The sequence below is a fragment of the Manis pentadactyla genome, chromosome 5, assembly GCF_030020395.1.
Source record: "Manis pentadactyla isolate mManPen7 chromosome 5, mManPen7.hap1, whole genome shotgun sequence".
In the NCBI taxonomy this organism is placed as follows: Eukaryota; Metazoa; Chordata; class Mammalia; order Pholidota; family Manidae; genus Manis; species Manis pentadactyla.
This window is the reverse complement of record NC_080023.1, coordinates 73,963,966-73,983,877: the sequence shown is the minus strand read 5'-3', so window position 1 is coordinate 73,983,877 and position 19,912 is coordinate 73,963,966. Positions and strand designations below refer to the sequence as shown.

At 35.9% G+C, this 19,912-nt stretch overlaps 1 protein-coding gene across 14 annotated transcripts in view; it reads left to right on the top strand.

The window, feature by feature from the left end:
- Window positions 1-19,912, top strand: part of FAM13A (family with sequence similarity 13 member A) — a 354,285-nt gene that overhangs the window by 251,624 nt on the left and 82,749 nt on the right. The window contains exons 2-3 of one of the 14 annotated variants that reach the window (XM_036922111.2): window positions 13,829-13,894; window positions 14,041-14,082. The exons of 12 other annotated variants lie outside the window; for them this stretch is intronic. In XM_036922111.2, the coding sequence (XP_036778006.2) occupies window positions 14,063-14,082 (20 nt within the window). In that variant the 5' untranslated portion in view covers window positions 13,829-13,894; window positions 14,041-14,062. The remainder of the gene's footprint in view (window positions 1-13,828; window positions 13,895-14,040; window positions 14,083-19,912) is intronic. One more of the 14 variants, XM_036922114.2, reaches the window with a different exon arrangement.

The following is a 19,912-nucleotide window of genomic DNA, read 5'->3' as shown; positions in this document are numbered from 1 at the left end:
GATCTAGGAAAAGATTTTCTATACACAAGTACATTATAGCTACCATGAACATAAATGTTAGGATAACATTTCCCCGTGAATAATTCTAGATAGATTTTTTACACAAATAACACCTAGTTTAGAAATTGCTTTGTAAGAATGAGCACAGGGCTCTGTTTTGTTTGTTAATGACTGTAATATGGATTGCAGAGAGTTGGGTGGAGTACTTATACCAAAGGTGGGAAAGGTAAATTTAAACAAAGGGACTTGTTAAAAGGAACATTGCTGGTGAACTAGTAAGTGAATAATATATCCTGGAATGTTAAAGCTGGAAGTCACCTGCATGATAACAGTGTCCAGTCCTCCAGTTTTACAGCAGGAAAACTGAGGCATAGAGGGAGTCTCAGAATTGCCCAAGGTCATGTTTTATGATTTTTAAAAATCACTTTTGCCAGTCATATTACTGTATTTCAGCTTCAGCTACTTTCTATGCTGTGCCATTCAATTCCATATAAATGATTTCCTTTAAAGAAAACTAGTTTTATTTGTGAAAATGATTATAAAGACCATGTATTAAATATAGTTAATAAGATTGAAAAAAATCTAGACAAAAATTAGTTTCATTTTTATAAAAACAATGCTACCAGTATTTTACTGAATGCTCATGCTTTAACAGTGAAAATAAAGTTGGCAAAAATGCGGTGTTTTTTTTGCAGAATGGTCCCCGCAGATGTATACTGTGAGATAAACCAGTGCAGTTGTTCTTTGACTAGAATGACAAGTTACTGTAATGGGAACTTGGTGGGGGTGCCCCAGGAATTCCTTTTCTAAAAATTAATAACCCAAAGAGCAGAAAGTGGCCTACAGCTAGAGCTGAACTTTTTCTCTATTAACTGAGTAGAAAGGTCCACATAATTAAAGCTTGCAAGAGACTAGAACTAATGTACATTTTTTTGTAGTCTTTACTGGTTTCCAACTTTAAAGCTGAGGACTCTTTTTTTCTTATGTCAGTTCTTAAGGGTCTGAAGCAAGTCATATACTAGGTAAGAATATTGGCTAGTACTGAGATCTGTAATAAGGTGCTTAATGATACAGTAATTGTTAAGGAAAAAAAACATATTTATACTGCTAAAACATTGTTTAGGGAGTTAAGTTGATGAAAACTAAAGAAGAATCGGCATAATTTCCTCCAAAATTATTTTCCATTGTTAGTCTCTATCAATATACCTATATAAAAGGAGTAATTTGCATTTGCATTCAAGAATGCTAATCAGTACATTCACTGTTTCCTTAGCTCTGAGAGCTTAATTTACTAATTATCTTGAAGTCTTCACTTCTGACCTGTGCCTGCCTTTAAATATAAACCTCCTGAAGGCAAGGAACAGGTTTACTTGGGGCTCTGCTTAAATCATCTCTTGTGACTTGTGCAGAAAACTTTTTCTGTTCCCGTATATAGTTGCTTCTCCCAATCCCAGTTCAGTGCTTTGGCTAAGGATATCTGTGACTCTCTGGTAATGATTACTGTTGCCAGCCTCGCCTACACACACCCCCACCACTCTCATTATATCCTGCCTGGAGCAGTGAGGTTACAAACCCCTGTCCTGCTGACCTGGGATGAGGGCTTTGCTCCACTCTCTTTAAGAGCATTAATGATCTAGAAGCTGGATTAAAAGTGGGTGAGTTAAAGAATGACTTTAAATGCCAGTTAAGGAAATTATTGTTCACTATTTGTGTTGAGCAGAGAGGCCAATGATTCTCATATTTTATTAGGTGCATGAGAATTAACTGGAAAACTAGGTTTTAAAATCAGCTTCATCTGTAGCCCTCCTTCCCTAGACTTACTGAATCTGGATCTGGGTGTGAGAGGGAAAGTACCTACATTTTAACAAACTCTCTAAAAGCAAATCTGATACAAATGTTCCACACACTCTGAGAAACACTGATCTAAACTCTAGTTAATGATTATAGCTTGTATTTGGCATTGACAGCAGTCATATATAAGAATCTAAACTATACTACTCAGCATCCCCAAATAGCATATGTATTTCATATAATGACCTTATGTGAAATGTTTTTCATAATTGCTACCTTCATTTACTAGATGGTTAGTGTTACCTGTTAAAGTAATGCATACTTAGTGTTGCTTAGTATTTTCTCCATGACAGAGCACAACTCTCAACTGCTAGTGATACTAAGGTAATTAAGACACAAGCTTTTCTCCAAAAAGGTCACATGCTAGCAAGGATTCAGATATATTATGAGACAATTACAATGCATGTGGTAAATTCCATAACGGATAGTATGGTTAGCATAATAACAGAGAAGTGCCTACATGGATAATATTGCCCTATGTTTTATTTAATCTCATATAAGCATATGATCTTATTAGTGGACATGTTTGTACCTGATTGTCTACTTAGCTTATAATGTCCATGAGTGACTTTTTAGTCTATCTTAGCATGTTGTGAAAGTATGTGGAAGATAAATTTGTTACTGCTAATCTTATAGTGGAGATGAAAATAACAGATGAGATTGAAAGCTAAGAAAGAAAGAAAATATTTTGGTTCCCTTTAATGTATTTTGCTGTTTATTAATGTAATTTGCAGACTCAGGATGGAGTCAACTATTTAGAAACTCATGATCTTTAGAAAAAACTCGCAGAGACAGAATGTTTAAAACGTGACCCTCTGTTAAGTGAAGAAGAACTTGGTTCTTACAGTTCATTTCAAGTGACTTAAAGAGGGGACCTTGTTATATATCTTTTGAGATGACCTGAATTGTCCCAATTATTTTTAAAAATAGTAAAATATTTACATGTATTTCTTATACTTAATGATACAACTCAACACATGTAGAGCATTGCATGGATATTCTTTCCATATGAAAAAAGTTCTCCAAAAGAGATAAAATAATATCAAGAATAAGGGGAGAAACTATATTAAGAATTCAAATAAAAGTTTTCTTGGGTGACTAAATTTGACATTCTGTCACTAATGAGATAGTATCAGATTCCACACTTGACTTTTAATACCTCAGGCTCTTTGCATGATTCGTATTCTACTGGATTTTTTCCCTTAGATACTGTGAATCTATAGGTAAGGATCTCTATGTATAGAAATACTTCAATAGGCTAAGAAACAAACTCTTAACTCTGAGTCATATATCTATCACAAACAAAATTTTCACAATAGTATTTTGATTTGCTATATTAACTTTCCAGCAGCCACTAACTCAGTTTATACCCACAAAGAATAATGACGGTGGGTGAAGTTAAGAGCACTTGTGATTAACTTAGATTCCTTTGGTTTTAATGCATAGGCATTTACTCTTACATGTTGGCATCCTCCTCTTTCCTTGGTTTATTTATGAAAGTGGGAAACTGAGGTTAATAATGTCTATGTAATTCTCTTTTTCAGTACTCTATCTAGCAAATTATGATATTCAGTAATGCCACTGAATATTTATTTTATGATGGTGAAATGTATCATACAATTCCAAATTGCACTGGCTTTTTTAAGAAGACTTATAGCAACAGGGTTAATTAACATGTATCAGTGATCAGCATGGGAGAGTTTCCCAGAAACTTCTCATCAGTAGAATTCATCTGATCTTTCCAAGTACTCATTTTTAGAATATCCTTTTGCAAAGAAATAAACGGTGGCTACTGGGGAATGATACCGGAGTGCCGGAGAACACCAAGACAATGATGGCCCAGCCAGTGGTGCTGTGTGTGTGGTGTTAGAGAGCCCTCTACTGCCCGGCGGTGACACCACCTGTTAAGGGATCTATAAACCCTTGTTATTCCTAGTTTGTTGGCACTTTAATGGTGCTCCTTGCCCTCCCCACAGCCCATTCTCCTCCACAGACACAGTCTAAAAAGGAGTTAAAAGTTGCCTCACTTTAAATCTGGGTTAACCCTTCTGGCATTGTGCAGCTGAATTTAGACTTCATCACCAATATGGGTCTATATCTGGTAGTAACAAGAAGTCTTTGAGAACAAATAAGATAGCTATGGGTTCTGCTCACATATGATGGTTGCATTTACCTCTGGAGTCCAAATATTTTCTAATTACTCCCAATAACAGTATGAGCTAAGGTGAGGATATGTTTATATTTTATAGAGATAGCCCTGTCTAAACCATTGAAAAAGTAGAGGTGCTAGATATTCAACTCAAAACAATGAGGAAAGCAGTGGGAAGGTAGTTAACTTGCTTCAGAAAAACATATCAAGACAGTGACAGCTAGCTAACCATATGAATTGGAACAGGTCATTTTCCTGATCTATAAAATGAGATGGCAATTGTGACATACTCGGAGGGGAATTTCTTAGAGTTAAAGAATATGATATTCCTTATAAGGGACAAAACTACTCAGACATAAGGAATAGCTCATTGCTTTTCTTTTGGTTTTGTTATTCCTATACTTGCAATACCTCTCAATTCCTTGAATGCAAGAGTGCTAACACAATTAAGGTGATGCTCTATCACTGCATTCCACTCCTTTGGAGGTATATTGGAAAGCAACCCAAGGAACCGTTTGTGGGAAGTGCCATTGAAAACACCATGGAAATAATTTTTTTTGTAGTAGCTCTATTGAGATAGCTCTATTGAAATTCTTATGCCATTGACAGCAGGCATATATAAGAATCTAAAATTATACTATTCAGCATCGCCAAATAGCATATGTATTTTGTATAATGACCTTATGTGAAATGTTTCTCATAATTGCTACCTTCATTTACTAGATGGTCAGTGTTACCTGTTAAAGTAATACATACTTAGTGTTGCTTAGTATTTTCTCCATGACAGAGCACAACTCTCTACTGCCAGTGATACTAAGGTAATTAAGACACAAGCTCTTCTCCAAAAAGGTCACATGCTAGCAAGGATTCAGATACATTATGAGACAATTACAGTGCATGTGGTAAATTCATATACCATGTAATTCACCTACTTAAAGTATACAATTCAGTGATTTTTAGTATATCCACAAGTTTGTACAAACATTACTACAATTCATTTTAGAATATTTTCATCATCCAAAAAGAAATCCTATGCTCTCCATAGCTGGATTGAATGTTTGTGTTCCCCCAAAACTCATGTTGAAACTCTAATCCCAAGTGCTTTGGTATTTGGAGGTGGGACCTTTGGGAAGTAATTAGAGTTGGATGAGGTCATGTAGGTGGAACTCCCATGATAGGATCTGGGCCCTTTTAAAGAGGTGAGTGCATGTTCTAGCCTCCACCCCATGTGGGGATCCAGCGAGGAGGTGGCAATTGGCAAGCCAGTGAAAGCTCTGCTGGCATCCTGGTTTCAGATGTTCATTCTCTAGAACTGAGAGAAATAAGTGTTTCTGTTGTTTAAGCCACCCAATCTGTGGTGTGTTGTTATAGCAACCCAAAGTGACTAGGCAACCACTTGCCAACTTTCTGTAGATCTGCCTCTGCTGGACACTACATTACAGCCCTTACACAGGCCATCATGAACCAGATGTGGAAACTGATTTCGGTTCTTGGGTTTAGAAAGACATTAATGGGAAATAGTGGGCACAGGGATGGTAAAAACAAAATAGTAATAAGCCCTAGAAATTCATTTTTAAAATTCAGGTACCTGAGTACATAAGTAAAAATATTGAGTGGAGGGAGAAGTAGAGAGATGCAGGATGTATTTTATAACACCTTTAAGGTTGGGGATCAGTAAAACATGGTATCTTCTCATCAAATTATAAGAAGAAAAATCAGAAAATTTGAACTTAACAGAAATAAAAATGATGAGCTGCTTTACTCAGATCATACTAAACAGAACTGAAACACTAGAAAAAGTAAAGGGTTTAGAAAAAGCTTAAGATGATACATCAGTATTTTGCTGTCAGCAAATATAAATTCACTGTCTAGGTTAAAATAGACCCTGAAACTAAAATTAGGAACCAAAAACCAGCCAAATTAGACCATTGATACACTGTTGTGTATTTTTATCAGACTCTCCTTCATTCTCAGCTCCTTGACTGAGCAAAAATCCAAGCGGCTGCCTCTCCTTGGATTATCTTGCACCCTGCCTGGTGGGTACACGCTTCGTCTGCAGTGTCGAGCCCCTCACACATCTCCTTTTGCCTTCGCACATTCTCGTCTCTTTGTCGAAGAGTTCTTTTCCTGTCCATTATCTTTCCCCTAATAAAGCGTATGTGTTACTCATGTCACCTAGCCTCACCTAACCTGCCGTACTGGATAGTGCTTCTGAGTTAAATGGTTTAGAGCTCTGTCCTCAACAGACCTGAATTTCATCTCAGCCCTGCCTGGCTCTGTGGCCTTCAGCCAGTTAGTTAACCTTTCTAAGACTTGTTTTTCATATCTGAAAAATCTAGCTAGTGATACCTCCCTCCAAGGGTGTCTTTGAGGATAAATGAAAAAATGTATATGAAGCACTTAGCCCAAAGCCTGGCTTATTATGGTGAGCTCTCACTACCTGTTAGCTGCGTATCCCTTTTTCATAATAATCAAATTTCAAGTTTCTGTTCTCCCTGACCTATTAAATCTCTGAGTGTTGGGACCATATTTTATTAGCCTGTGTATATTGAGCTCTTATCCAAGACTGATAAATAGTAGACACTCAAAAAATGCTGAATGAGTACCTCCATGTGGCTATGGAAGCTTGCAAAGCCCAAACATAAGTAGACATCAAGATTTCATACACTCACCAGTCACTCGTCATCTGAAAAACCAATGCAAACTTTTGAGGTTGTAGAAACAAGTCCTTGATTCATTTCTTGCTGCCGAGTCCTCTTCTGGCAGAGGCAGGCCTTGTTGGGAGAAGGATGACAGGATAATTCGCATTGTTTTCTGCATATTTTTTTCTCCCTCAAGAAATCCACATTCAGAGTTAATAGTTTGGGAAATTATATATCTATCAAATAAAAATTATATTAAAAAACCATTAAGAATGTTACAATAAAGATAATTATTGAAAGAAGTTAGTAAAAAGGACTTTTTCCTTCTTCCCTTCTATAGGTATCTCCATGTTCTTTTTTATTTCGTTTTAGTACCTAAGATTAGAAAATATTTACTAATGTTTTAAAAATACTTTATCAAAAACTAATATCAATCCCCCAAAAGAAAGTTATTGTATTTTACATTCTAGATTACTGTCTCCCTAAGGCAGTCTTTTTCTATAATAATTATAAACATCACTTTTCTGAACAAGAATCTCAAAGACAAATAACTTGAAAATAGTTTTGTGGCTAATCCAAAAAATTCTTCAAGCCTCAAACAGCCTTTGGGTTTGCAGTAAGGTGAAATAATTTTCTTTTCCTGCTCTCAGACCAGAACAAACAGATACAGTGTGTGGCAAAGCCATAGTCAAACATTACCTTGCCTGAACACATCCTTTTCTGGGTTCACTGTACACCACAGAAAGGACAGTGTTTACATTACTGGCATAATGACAGCATTTCCACCTCACTTGTGCAGTTGGTAAAATATTACTTTCTTCAAGGATGGGAGAAGTCCACGGTGCACACAGTTACAATTTTGTTAAGTTTTGAATAGAAGAGAACAAGATAAAATAATCAACATAAAGACATCTGAGATTGCTGCTAGCTGGCAAAATTAATTTCACAAATTATAAGCAGTATGTATTTTCAAAATATTTCCTCACACAAAAGTGTTAGCACTCAGCAATGCCTTGATAATGATGATTTTCTCCGACAGCCATTACTGAGCACCTGGAGCATTCTAGGTATCTTACTAGGTGCCGGCAGTACAAGGATAAGATGAATCCAGGTGGTAAGGTGAGAGTCTGAGCTCCGCACCATGTGCTAAGCACTCTCCTATGGCTGTGAACAGTGTCTCAGCCTGGAGGAAAAGCAGCTCCCTCCCCAGGGTGCTGGAGGGGGCTTCCCAGGTTAGATGACACTTGAGCAGAGAGATGAAGTATTACCTGGCAGAGAGAGGTAGAGGAAGCATTTAAGTTAGAGAGAACAGCACGTACCAACAGGAAGAGTTACCAAAGTGAAGCGAGAGGTCTACAGAGGTATGTTGGACTTCATTTGGGAGGGATTTTGTGTGCCAGGTTAGACATTTGAATTTTACCCTAAAGGCAAATGGGAGAGACCTGAGTCTCATTCTTGACACCATCCTGTGGTGCAACCAGGAAAAGAATATTTAAAAGTGACTTGGAAATCCTCGATCAGCACCCCCTTTACCCTGGCTTCCAGAACTACATTCTTACATCCGCTGCTGGGCATATCTACACCGGCTTTCTCTCTCTGCTTTCCTCTGCCAGCCAATGGAATCTGTACTTCTTTGACTCAGAGCTGATTCTGACAGTGGCAAGGAGAAGGAAAGGGTATTTTCTGTCTCCACTGTGGGAACACAGATCTTAATTCAACAACATTCATTGAGTTTGCATGATAGACTGCAAGCAAGGGAGGGTATTTTGAGCAGAGTTTTAGAAGAGCGCCCTTCATCTGTGGGTCATGACCTGTTAGTAGTCATAAAATCAATTTAGCTATTGTGACTGCTATTTTATATAAGTAAAATGTACCAGATAGAAAATATTCAAAGAATAATTTCATAAAATTTGTGTCTTTTTTGTGTGTATATGTACTGTCATGATGTAAAATGTGTTTCTAACCATATCATGGTTAGAAACCATGGCTCTTTAAAATATGCCCTGGACTGCTTATTGAGGATCATTCACTTGAATGAAAAATTAATACTGGCCTAGAAATCAAATCCCCATGTCAGTATGGAAAATCAAGTCTGGGCTTAGCATTTCAACAAATGAATTTTCATAGCACAACCATTTTGCAAGATGGAGACACCTTTGTTAGGCAGATTCTCATTTTTGAACTTAGAAACAAAGTTTTCTTAAGTAGACATATTAGTTTCCCAGGGCTGCTGTTTCAAAGTACCACAAACAGGGTGGCTTAAAGAAATTTGTTGTCTCACTCTTCTGGAAGCCAGAAGCCCTAAGTCAATGTGTTGGCAGGAATGGGCTCAGTCTGAAGCCTATGGGGAAGGTCTGGTTTCAGCCTCTCCCAGCTTCTGCAGGTCTTTAAAATGAAAGAACTTGGCAACAGTGCAACTCCAGTTGTCTTGTCCACCCAAATGACATTTTAACAGGGTCACCTCTGTAAAGGCTTTTTACAAGTAAGGTCAAATTCTGAGGTCCTGGGAAGTTAAGGCTTCCACATATCCTTTCCACATATCACACAACTCTACCCATAACAATATATTTCAGATTTCCCCTAGGCAGTCAATTAAGCTGTAAAATATTTTCTTACTGGGAAAAAAGTTCTAAATTTTTAGAATTATTTTTGTTTGGTCTGTGTTTGTTTTGCCTCCAAAGTAATAACACCTGTTAGTGTTGACTTAAAAGTTCGTGTCCTGTGAATATTAACAGCGTCAGCGCTTTGCATTTATCCTTTGGTCAGGAAAATCGATTTGCTGTTGACCTTCAGTAATTTGTTTCTATTTCTACTGGCTAGGTGTTACATTCTTCATTACAACATACAAATAATAAAACTGTAAACAAAGCTGCTTAGGTTTATAATAAAGAAGTGTATATGCATCAACAAAAATATCCCCCCAAAATTAGAGCTGCAAACACTTAGCTACAAAACAATCTAAGAACTTTTATATTGTTTTCCAAAAAGAATGGATTCACTGTTCCTGAATGCGGCCAAACCAAAAACCTGAGCAGCAGAACACTTCACTGCCACATCATTCCCCAGTTGGAGTGGGGCATAGTCAGTGCCTGAGACTGGATAAATAAAAAATGTGCAAGTTAAGTGAGTGTGGCACTTTATTTTGTAGAGGATGGAAGGAAAGAAAATGTGCTAACTTCAGTCACCTCATCGTTCTCTAAGGAAATTCATCTAAGGAAATTCTCCTGAGCACCAGCCTGTTGCAACACATAGGAAAAAACCTGAACTGCAGAAAAACTGTTTACTTAATACTTTTAATTTTATACTTTTCATTGGTCCCTCACTTCCTGTCTCCCTTTTGCTCTTTGTTTTTCCTTTAAGCTCCCATAGATGGTTTTCCTAGTTTATTCAATAAATGGAACCTAATCCTTAACATTTGCCTATTTCTCTGTACTTTTCAGTCAGTTCTCCAGGAACACTTGCAAACTATTTCTTCGAGTTCAGATCACTTGAAAATGTATTTAAAGTATATAGCTAAATATGCAGATTATGTTAATTTTTTGGTAGCTAACCGTGTTAGAAAGTTGGACTAATTGAAACATTTATCAGAACAGTTCACAAGGGAATTGAATGGAGAGGTGGTTTGATCCAGTGACTGAGGGTCCATTCTGAATACCTTACTCTGGGAATTCTGGGTATTTGGTTTTTCTTAGACTTAGAAAATGCCATGCTTTTTGTGATATCAATTAGCTTGCTTATAATTAAATTGATAAGCATTGCGTTACGTGGCTGCAGGTTAGAAATTAGTGCAGCTCATAAAAAGATTGTAAATCTAGGTGTCATTCATTTGTGTGCATTTACCAATGTTGAGCTATGTCAGTAAAATAAATTCGATAGGACCCTGCTAAAACCCTAATCTGTGTTACTACCCTTCTCAATTATAGCCTGTTAGGTTTGGACTGTTAATTTGGGTCCATTTGATAAATGTTCTTTCCACAGGTGGTTATTTTAAGAGAATGTAACAACACCTGTCTGAGGACATTCACACCTGATGGCCTGACATACATGAGATAGATGATTTTGCCCAAATCTCTCAATATGTGTGTGAATTAGTTGCTTAATTAGCTGCTTAAACTTGGTCATTATTTAGAGTCAGAAAACAGGAAATAATTAAAACATGAGGTTTATACTAGTAACCAAGGAGGAAATTGAATAAATTCCAAGTTGTTAATGTTTGTCATTGGCTTAATTTCATGACACACACTCTTTTTCATTCACAATATGTGTGCTTATTTGTAAAAGTAAAAGTGAATCGGAAACCTCAATTTCAAATTTAGGCAAGAAATTATGACTCATTTAATATTATTGGGCATGCTTGAGATTGGCATGACACCTGGGACAGGCATAAAAAACCTCCATATGTATATGTTTGGGGACCTGTAGCAATAGCGTAATACCCATTTTGCACAGATGTAGGAAATAGTGATCTTTTCATATGTTCTATATTCTGATCTGTAAATTTTATGGAAAAGTTTACTTTCTCAATTTTCTTTGGAAGAATTATCTTTGGCCATTTTTCCTTAAAATTGCCTTTAAAATCAGTGCATTAAATTGATTTTTAGAATTAACTGATTTAGTCAATTTGAAATTATCAATATTTTAGTTGTTTCAGAATGTATCAAGATTATATTGTCAAGATTACATTGTTAAACTCCAGGCAAGGGTACTTCCATGAAAAGGAAAAGAGAAATATGCTTACCAGCTAGCAAAATTGACTTATTTATGCTCATTTTCTTTTCTAATTGTATTGTTCTTTTTGGGAATTTTACATGGACTACTGCTTTGTTGACTGCTTCTGATTGAGTAAATCCAATAGAGCCTGTTTCATTTTATTTAAATTGTAGTGCTTACATTTTCTTTTTTTGAAACTCTTAAAAATAGTCAGAATTCAGGGGCATATCCAAATAAAGAATTTCTGATTTTGTTTTTCATTGAAAAATTTACTTTGTGCAAATGCAGCCTGAAAAGTATTTGCCTATGATTAGAAACTTATGTTTCTTTCAAGAGATACTCTTAACATACTGTTAGTACATTTTAATAAAATCATCACTTTATGCATGCTATTAGACATAATGCATTGTGAATGGACTTTGACTAAGGTCAATGTAGTGTTGCTATAATCAAAAGCATGATACGGATCTTATAAAGTCCACAAGATCTTGAGAGCTACCGAATGCAGACTGGCCATCTCATGAATTTTTCACTGACCTATTCATCATACCATATTTTGATAGGTTAAAGTCGAAGGTAAGACAGTAAGCAACAAAAATGGACTAATATGTAATGTAATTTACACATTACTATGTGACCTGCACAAGTTCTGTGCCCATCCTGAGCCTACGTTCCTCAAGTGAGGGGCAAGTACAAGTACCAGGGAAGGTTTTGTGGAGATTTATGAGATAATTAATGTAGAGCACCTTGCTGATGAATAAATTCCATGAGAGAAAGAAAGCATAAAGGAAGGAAGGATTGGTTGATTTTGATTGTCTCTGTTTTCTACAAAGAAATTTAGCACACACACAAAAAAAGCATTATCCAAATCACATCAGCATCTGTGTTCAGAACCCTGCACCATCTAAATTACCTCCCAAAGCACTTCTAAATGAAGAAAACCAGTAATTAAATATTCACTAAAGTTCCCTTGTTAATTTTCACTATGATTTGTTAGAGGTAAGGATCTATTCTGGGCAAAAAGGTATTTAATACAGAGCCCATTTTATAACATATGGAGACAATTTTCCCATAGCACAAAATCATTATAGTTTTTAATTGAAGCCTCTTTGTATAGTGTTGGTCAGAATTAGTACTTTTTGACACTGAATTCTTGATTATGAAGGAAACCCAATTCTAATATTTTTATCACTTGTTGAGTGTTTTCAAGAAATATTTTGAAGTCACATGTGTCAGCTCCTGTATCAGTCTGGCTTAAAGTAGTGACCTTCTGTAATAGTACTGCTCCAGGTGGTTTCTTCCCAAGACACCTGGACATTTCACAGGTATTGTCACCTCTAACTCTTCAGCTCTGCAACCCACCTCTTCAAGCTTGCCCTTATCCCATCCACATCAGAGTCAAGAAAGCTGATCCATCACCTACATTTCACTTGGGAAGAATCAGAACAATCAGAAACATTAAAATCTTTGGAGCGTAAACAGTAGAACAGCTAATCATATTAAAATTGGAAACCAAAAACAGAATGAAAGATAGTATGTCATATTTTATGTGCCATCTTCCAACCAAAATGTTAAGACCTTTTCAGCTTCCTGGATCTGTGTGTGTGTGTGTGTGTGTGTTTTATGTTATAACTTTATCATAACATTTTGATGAATGTGATATTATCAGTTGAGGCAAACTTATCTCATCAATGATGCTTAAGAAAATTAACAAGCCAAAAATAAAGAGAACAGAGAGAATTCTAAAGTTGTTGTTTCCTCAAGGGTGGTGTACACCCCAAGTGGTGTATAAGAGTAACCATAGGGATACAAGAAGAAATTATTAGATCTTTTTAATTTTACCTATTTACCTTTCTACTTTTCTCTGTTTAATGATATACTTAATAAAGGTAGATACTTAATTGTATATTGAGGGGAGTGGCTGCTTAAAAGTAAATTTTATACTAGTGCATACTCAAAAAATTTCAAAGACCATTCCAGTAGACACTAAGGGAGAGAGACTCATTCTTTGTCATGAGGATGTTATTAGAAGAAAAAAACACATTAAAGAACAGAAAAAATATTGTAGAATATATTTTACATTTTTAAAAAGTAAATGCTTTTATATTAAGCTTCATACTGTCTCTGTGTTGTGTGAGGAACTTACACTATTTTTAAAAGTTTATTTAATGTCCTTTCATGTTACCCACACTCTCACAGTAACTACAGAAGACAAAGAGCATGAGTGTGGTTTACTGATGTGCTTTTTGTGGCTTGGGCATCTTTCCTGAAATGTTTTACACTTAACAGGAATATTTTGTTAGCTGTTTCTCCATTTCATCGTCATGTTAATAAACTATAATTAACTTTATAGAGATAATTGAGTATGTAATCATCTTAAGGGTTTATGTGTGTAAAATATGAATACTTGTATTGGGCTGATAGAATAATAGAATGCTTCCTTTTGAATGTGTGATGTGAATTACTTTTGCCTTAGGCTTATCTTGAAAGAAACTTCTCTTGGTGGTCTCCCTTGAAGTAACTGACTGTGGCTGGGTCCAAGGTAGAGTGTGTTTTACTAACCTTACTCCATGGTGAGATTAGCTCTAATACGTCAAAACAAAATTTGACAAAACAGGGTTCAATTTTAGTGAAACTGACATGTTATAATATTAAAAGAAGTTAATTCAAAATTTATTTCCCTTTTAGTTCACAAGAAGATGAAAGACCTATGTCACCTTTCTATTTGAGGTATTTCTTTGATTTCTGTTGGTCTGTTACAGGCAGTGGAGGAGAGTTAAGGTTTCTTTGAGTTTATTTGTCCATTTTAATTATTTTCAATAGAATATTCTACACTGTGGCCAGACTAACCTTACTGGAACCACCTAACCATATTGTCCATGCTGTATTTTTCTTCATTTTAGTTTAAGAAATCTTAAGACAACATTTAATATAGTTGAAAAAATTAAGGTGTTTCGTTTTAAATTCAGAATTGTCTATATAGCAATTTTACTTCTCAAAAACTGCCTTATGATTAGTCTGCAACCTAAATTTTAAAATCTCTTCTATACATATATGCAGACGGGGGAGGGGTTTGAAAACAAGACTCTTGGCTAAAGAAGACTTAGGTTATATTAGATCATTTTCTATATAGTAATGAAGTATAAAACTAAATATTCAGCAAGTTCATAGAGTTTAAGATTATTTTTTCAAAGCTTATAAAGCCAAAATAACAACTAGTAAAGGAGGTAAGTTTACAGAATTCAAAGTAGATGTTAGACAAAGCATGCCTCTCCAGACTAAAAAGTCATATTGATGTGATTTTCACTGGACCATCCAACGTCAATATAACTTAGAACAAAGCTTTCCACACTTACTGCACTTCCCTCCTCACTACCTACCTATTTCAAAGGCCTAGAAAATTTATTTGAAAATAATGTGACCATATAACTTAAAGTCAAAATTGCTTAAGTTTTTTTAATCTTTCCTCAATTTTGAAACATACTTTTTGAAAAGAAATGTAAAGATATGTGATACAGGATTTGTTTGTTTATTTTTGAATCTGGTTTATTGCAAGAGTCTCAGAGTTAGATTTACAATTTAATTCAACCACCAATAGTTCAGAAATGTGTCATAGAACTTCCACCTTAGCCAAGGAACTGCGTTTCAGTGGTGCTCTGCTCTGTAGCGACTTGAAGCATATTGCATGATCACTCGGTGGCAAGAGAGGGAACATGGAAGGTTTCAGTTTGAGACAACGTGTTGGTCCATTTGATTCGTCCAGGCTTCCCGCCTGCCAGATCAGCATGGTCTAGGTTGTCAGCCATCTCAGCTGTTGCTGCTGAGTGCATGATGGCCCTAGTACTCCTGTAAATTCACACTGTAATGTCAAACAAATGATTATCATACATTAATAGAAATTAAGTTTTACACAGCACAGAAGGCTATAGCACCAGATCATGCCAACAAATGAGAACTGTTAGTTCTCTGAATGTCTTATTTTTATTACTGTGGGTCACAGCAATCTGTGTTTTACATAGTATCGAATTTTTTTTGCTACTACTTTAAAAAGCAGATAAGGAAAATGGGTTTATAAGTCTTAAGTCCTTGAAGACACATAATTGTGTCTTAGAATGTGATAACTTTTGTAATTATCTAGATTAATAGTATAGTCTTAAAAAAGAAATTCTGTACTTGAAAAATGAAAGTAAAAGAATGTAAAGAAAATTAATATATTTACTGAAGTTTCAATACAAACTATTTTACCTTACAATATTGAGTCATAAAAACTAAAATATGATAAAACCAGAAAAAAAGAATGAATATGCCTACTAGCCCACATTTACAGTAGAGGTGAAATTGCAGAAAAAGGAAGAGTTACCAGCAGTCATTCTTTTCATATGAGGAAAATTTAGACTAAATGGAGCTATTTCATAAATGCAAAAATAATAATTATTTGGCCTAAAGTTAAATTTTCAATGTAGTTTCTTTTTATGAATAACATCATATAATAGTCTTTGAAATTATGTAAGAATTGGATTGTTACAGATTAATTTCTTTTTTTTATTATTTGACATGAAGCAGGGAGCATCTGTTGGCAAAACATGAACCTATTTTTTCTCAAATTATGCACATAGCTGGCTTGAGATTTACTTTTCTTCGGTTATTCTAGTAGAAGAATTCAAGTAGAAGAAAGAAAACATCATTAACTATGATTAAGCTCTTCTACATTTTTGGACTAGAAATATAACATGTCCACTGATAATTTAATTTATAAATTAGTGCACTTTTGCACAATCACTAGTTAGAGCAAATGAATGCCTACATGTTTTAAATATATTTAAATAAATTTGTGTAGCTTCCTTGTCTTCCATTCCTTTCCCTCCTTTCCCTCGATACCCAAAAAAGAGGAGTTACTGCAAGACTCACGAATTTCATAATGATTTGTTAACATGATGAAAAACTAAATTGGCTTTTCTAAATCCAAAAGATTTACTGTGCCTTTGAAAAGTAAGAAGTGATTTGTAGTTGCAAAATGATATCTTCCCTGACTAGGAATCCTGAGTCTGAATGCTGTATTATATTTTCATGACGTTGCTTGATCAGGGTTTGTTCTTTCTGGGGGTAGGGGTGGTTTGGGGGGAGAGGCCCAGTAAAGAGACGAGGCATGTGAGCTGTGATGGGTACGCACCAGAGGTAGATCCAGCCACAAGCGGCCAGGCAGAGGGGATGGGGGTGGAACAGCTGGTCAGTGGTGGGATATTCATTTGGTGGTTTATTCTGAAAGGTCTGGCATGAGCTAGGACAGTAAAACTCAGTGGTTGCAAGTCTGGGATTGGGCAGTCTTCAGGGAGACTGGATCAGAATGGAAGATAAGAGCAAAGAAGGGCACCAGTTTCAGGGGAAAGAGGATGGGTGATCCATAAAGGAACTCAGATACAGGAGACCAGACTGGCATCCAGGTGTTGGAGTGGAGACAAGATGCATTATTTATAACAACCAGATACAGTGTGTCTGGGGTAGAGGAGAGAGATGGAGCACATACAGCAAGGCCGTATGCACTAGTGAAGGTTTTGCCCTGCCTCCAACTAGCAAAAGGAGTGTGGGGTGCAGAAACAGGAAATCAGGGAGGCCATTTCAACCGGTACTGTGCTCCATGTTTCACCCTGTAGAATTTCCTTGTCTGTGATTGTGATTCTCTTATAACAGTCATCTCTGAACCACATTTTAGTCCACTATATATATCAATTGCCTTCAGTCCTTTCTATAGTACAGTAGGGCTGTTATAAATAGACATGCGGTCTTATATTCTCATTCTAGGTTAAATATATTCTGTGATAAGAACTCTATCCTCTTTAAATTCAGTACTTCTCCAGCCTAACCTAACTCACCGCAAAGCCATTTGTCCTTTTTCACAAAGAAGAGAAAGAGTAGCTGCAAATCTACACCTGTTGCCATCCCATGTGGCGAGCTTACTGCAGCTACAGTAGGTATCTTTGTTCCCCAGATGCTCATTAGAGATCACCTGCCCTATGGACATGATTAAGGAAATGAAAGGGAAGGACAGGTTATACCAAACCCTTAGTGAGATTGCTGCAAATAAACATGACCCTGCAAACGCAAGGTGAAGAACATTCTTGGCAAGGATGTCTATACCCTGGTCACTTCCAAAGTCTAGACTGGAATCCTGGAAAAGGAGCCCCGACCTGTTTTTCAGATTAGCATTAAAACTCCTTGCTATCCTCGTTCTTCCATGCCACATTCGGCCTGTTACTGCCTGAATGCTTTTGCCTGACATCCAGTCAGATGTGGCTGGGGTTTGTTGCTAGTTCTACTTGTACTTGTCTGAGTCTTTCCAGCTTTTGATATCTGTGGTTATTTCCACTGGAACTGGGGTTCTTAATCTTCATTTTCTATTGCTCCTCATCTCTGCCTACTCCCACCTAACCTGTACTACTCTCATATTCCTTATGGCCAGGTCCTGATCCTTTCCTCACCCCATGCATCAGACTGCTGCCCTTGAATTCCTTCTTCTTTACAAATTCCTAGATTATAGATATAGCCTCTATACCTAGGACCCCTCTTTGCCTGTGCTTGATAAAAATCCTAAGTACATCCTTCAGGGTCTCCATCCTGTAAGCAGTCTTATTCACTGGGCTCTGAGGAGATCACCTCGCCTCCGAATGGTAGTTCCTTGCTTACCCAACACCTGTCTTGTAGCAACTGCACTGACCTTCCTCTGTGTTCTCCTCATCTTGTAGTCCATTGAAACCCGGAAATTGACATTTTCAGTTTCAGTCCAAGTTTTAATAAAGTGCATATTGAAGCTAAATTAGTATTTTAGAAGATTTGGAATTGCTTAGGGTCAGCATTTCATATGTTTTCAGCATTCCATTGTTTTTTAATTTTCCTAAATCAGGAAGATAAAATACATTTATTTCTAAATTAGCTATTTGGCACTTAAACCTATTATTTAGGATTTATTCCTTCCTTCCTTCCTTCCTTCCTCCCTTCCTCCCTCCCAGGAACCATCAATCTCATGAAAGTCCTTACCTGTGGAATTTATGCTGATGAAAAATTTGACTTTGAATAAATTCAGACTAAAATATTTCCTGGAAATTATATCATACCACTCCCATCTTGATATGTAGAAAACTTCTTTCCAGATCATTTTTAGACAGCTTTTTAGGGGTTACCCTTCCAAACAACTTGTGCTGGAATTTGTGAGTTGGTGATTTTTTTGTCATACTTTATTAAATTTTTATTCACTTATTTTTCTCCTTAAGCATACTGTGTGTTTTCAAAATTATCATTTTGAGGTTAAAAAAATTCTCATTATCAGATGGGATAGTTCAGAGAAGTGTAGCATAACAGGCCTTATATGTCTGTTTCAGGCTGCTAACTAAAAATTAGAACAGGCAAGTAGACTGTCTACTTAGCTGTTTGATTTTTCCCAGGTGATGAAATTAGCTATTGTGCCTTTAGACACAAATAACTGTATATTAAAAATATTTGTTTTCCTTGCCCTTCTTAACTAGACCAGTGTTTCTAAACTGAGGAGGCATATCTTCTTTGCTTTTTTTTTGGTGGTAAAACATAATTAACATAAAATTTACCATTTTAAGCATTTTAATTATTTTTCAATTGTGATAAAAAATACACATAAAAATATAAATTTCACCATCTTTACTGTTTTTAAGTACATTTCCACTAGTAATGCACAACAGTGCAATTTCTCCAAATCCTTGTTAATACTTGTTATTTCTGTTTTTTTTGTTAACATCATCTTTACATTTTGGACTATGTGGAGTTCTTTCAAGATGCCTGGGCCTCATTGGCCAAGATTCTGAATTTCAAGTGGGGCTGGATGTCTATATTTTCAAAAAGGGACAGAGGACAGTCTTTTCAACAAGTAGTGCTAGAAAAATGGATATCCACTTACAAAAGCACAAGTTGGCCCTAACCTAACACCATATTCAAAAATTAACTCAAAATGGGTCAAAGACCTAAATGTAAGAGCTAAAACTATCTAAATCCTAGAAGAAAATATTGGACAAATGCTACATGACATTGAATTTGGCAATGATTTTTTTAGATATGAAATCACAGGCACAAAAATAGACAAATTGGGCTTCAAAGATGAAGAAAAAAATTTTAATTTTGGGCATCAGAAGAAGAAACTATCAATAGTAAAAAAGGAACACACAGACTTGGGGGAAATATTTGCAAATCAAAATCTGATATGGGATTAATATCTATAATATATAAAGAACTCACACAACTCAATAACAAAAACAAATAATCCTATTAAAAAATGGGCAAAGGACTTAGTTGTTTCCAAAGAAGATATACAAATAGCCAATAAGCACATGAAAAGATGCTCAACATCACTGATCAACAGGAAAATGCCAATCAAAACTACATTGAAATATCACCTCATAATCAATAGAATAGATGCTACCAAAAAGAAAAACAGAAAATAACATGTGTTGGTAAAATGAAAAATTAAAAGCAGGGTCCCAAAGAGATATTTGTACACCCATATTCATAATAGCATTATTCATAAGAGCTAAAAGGTGGC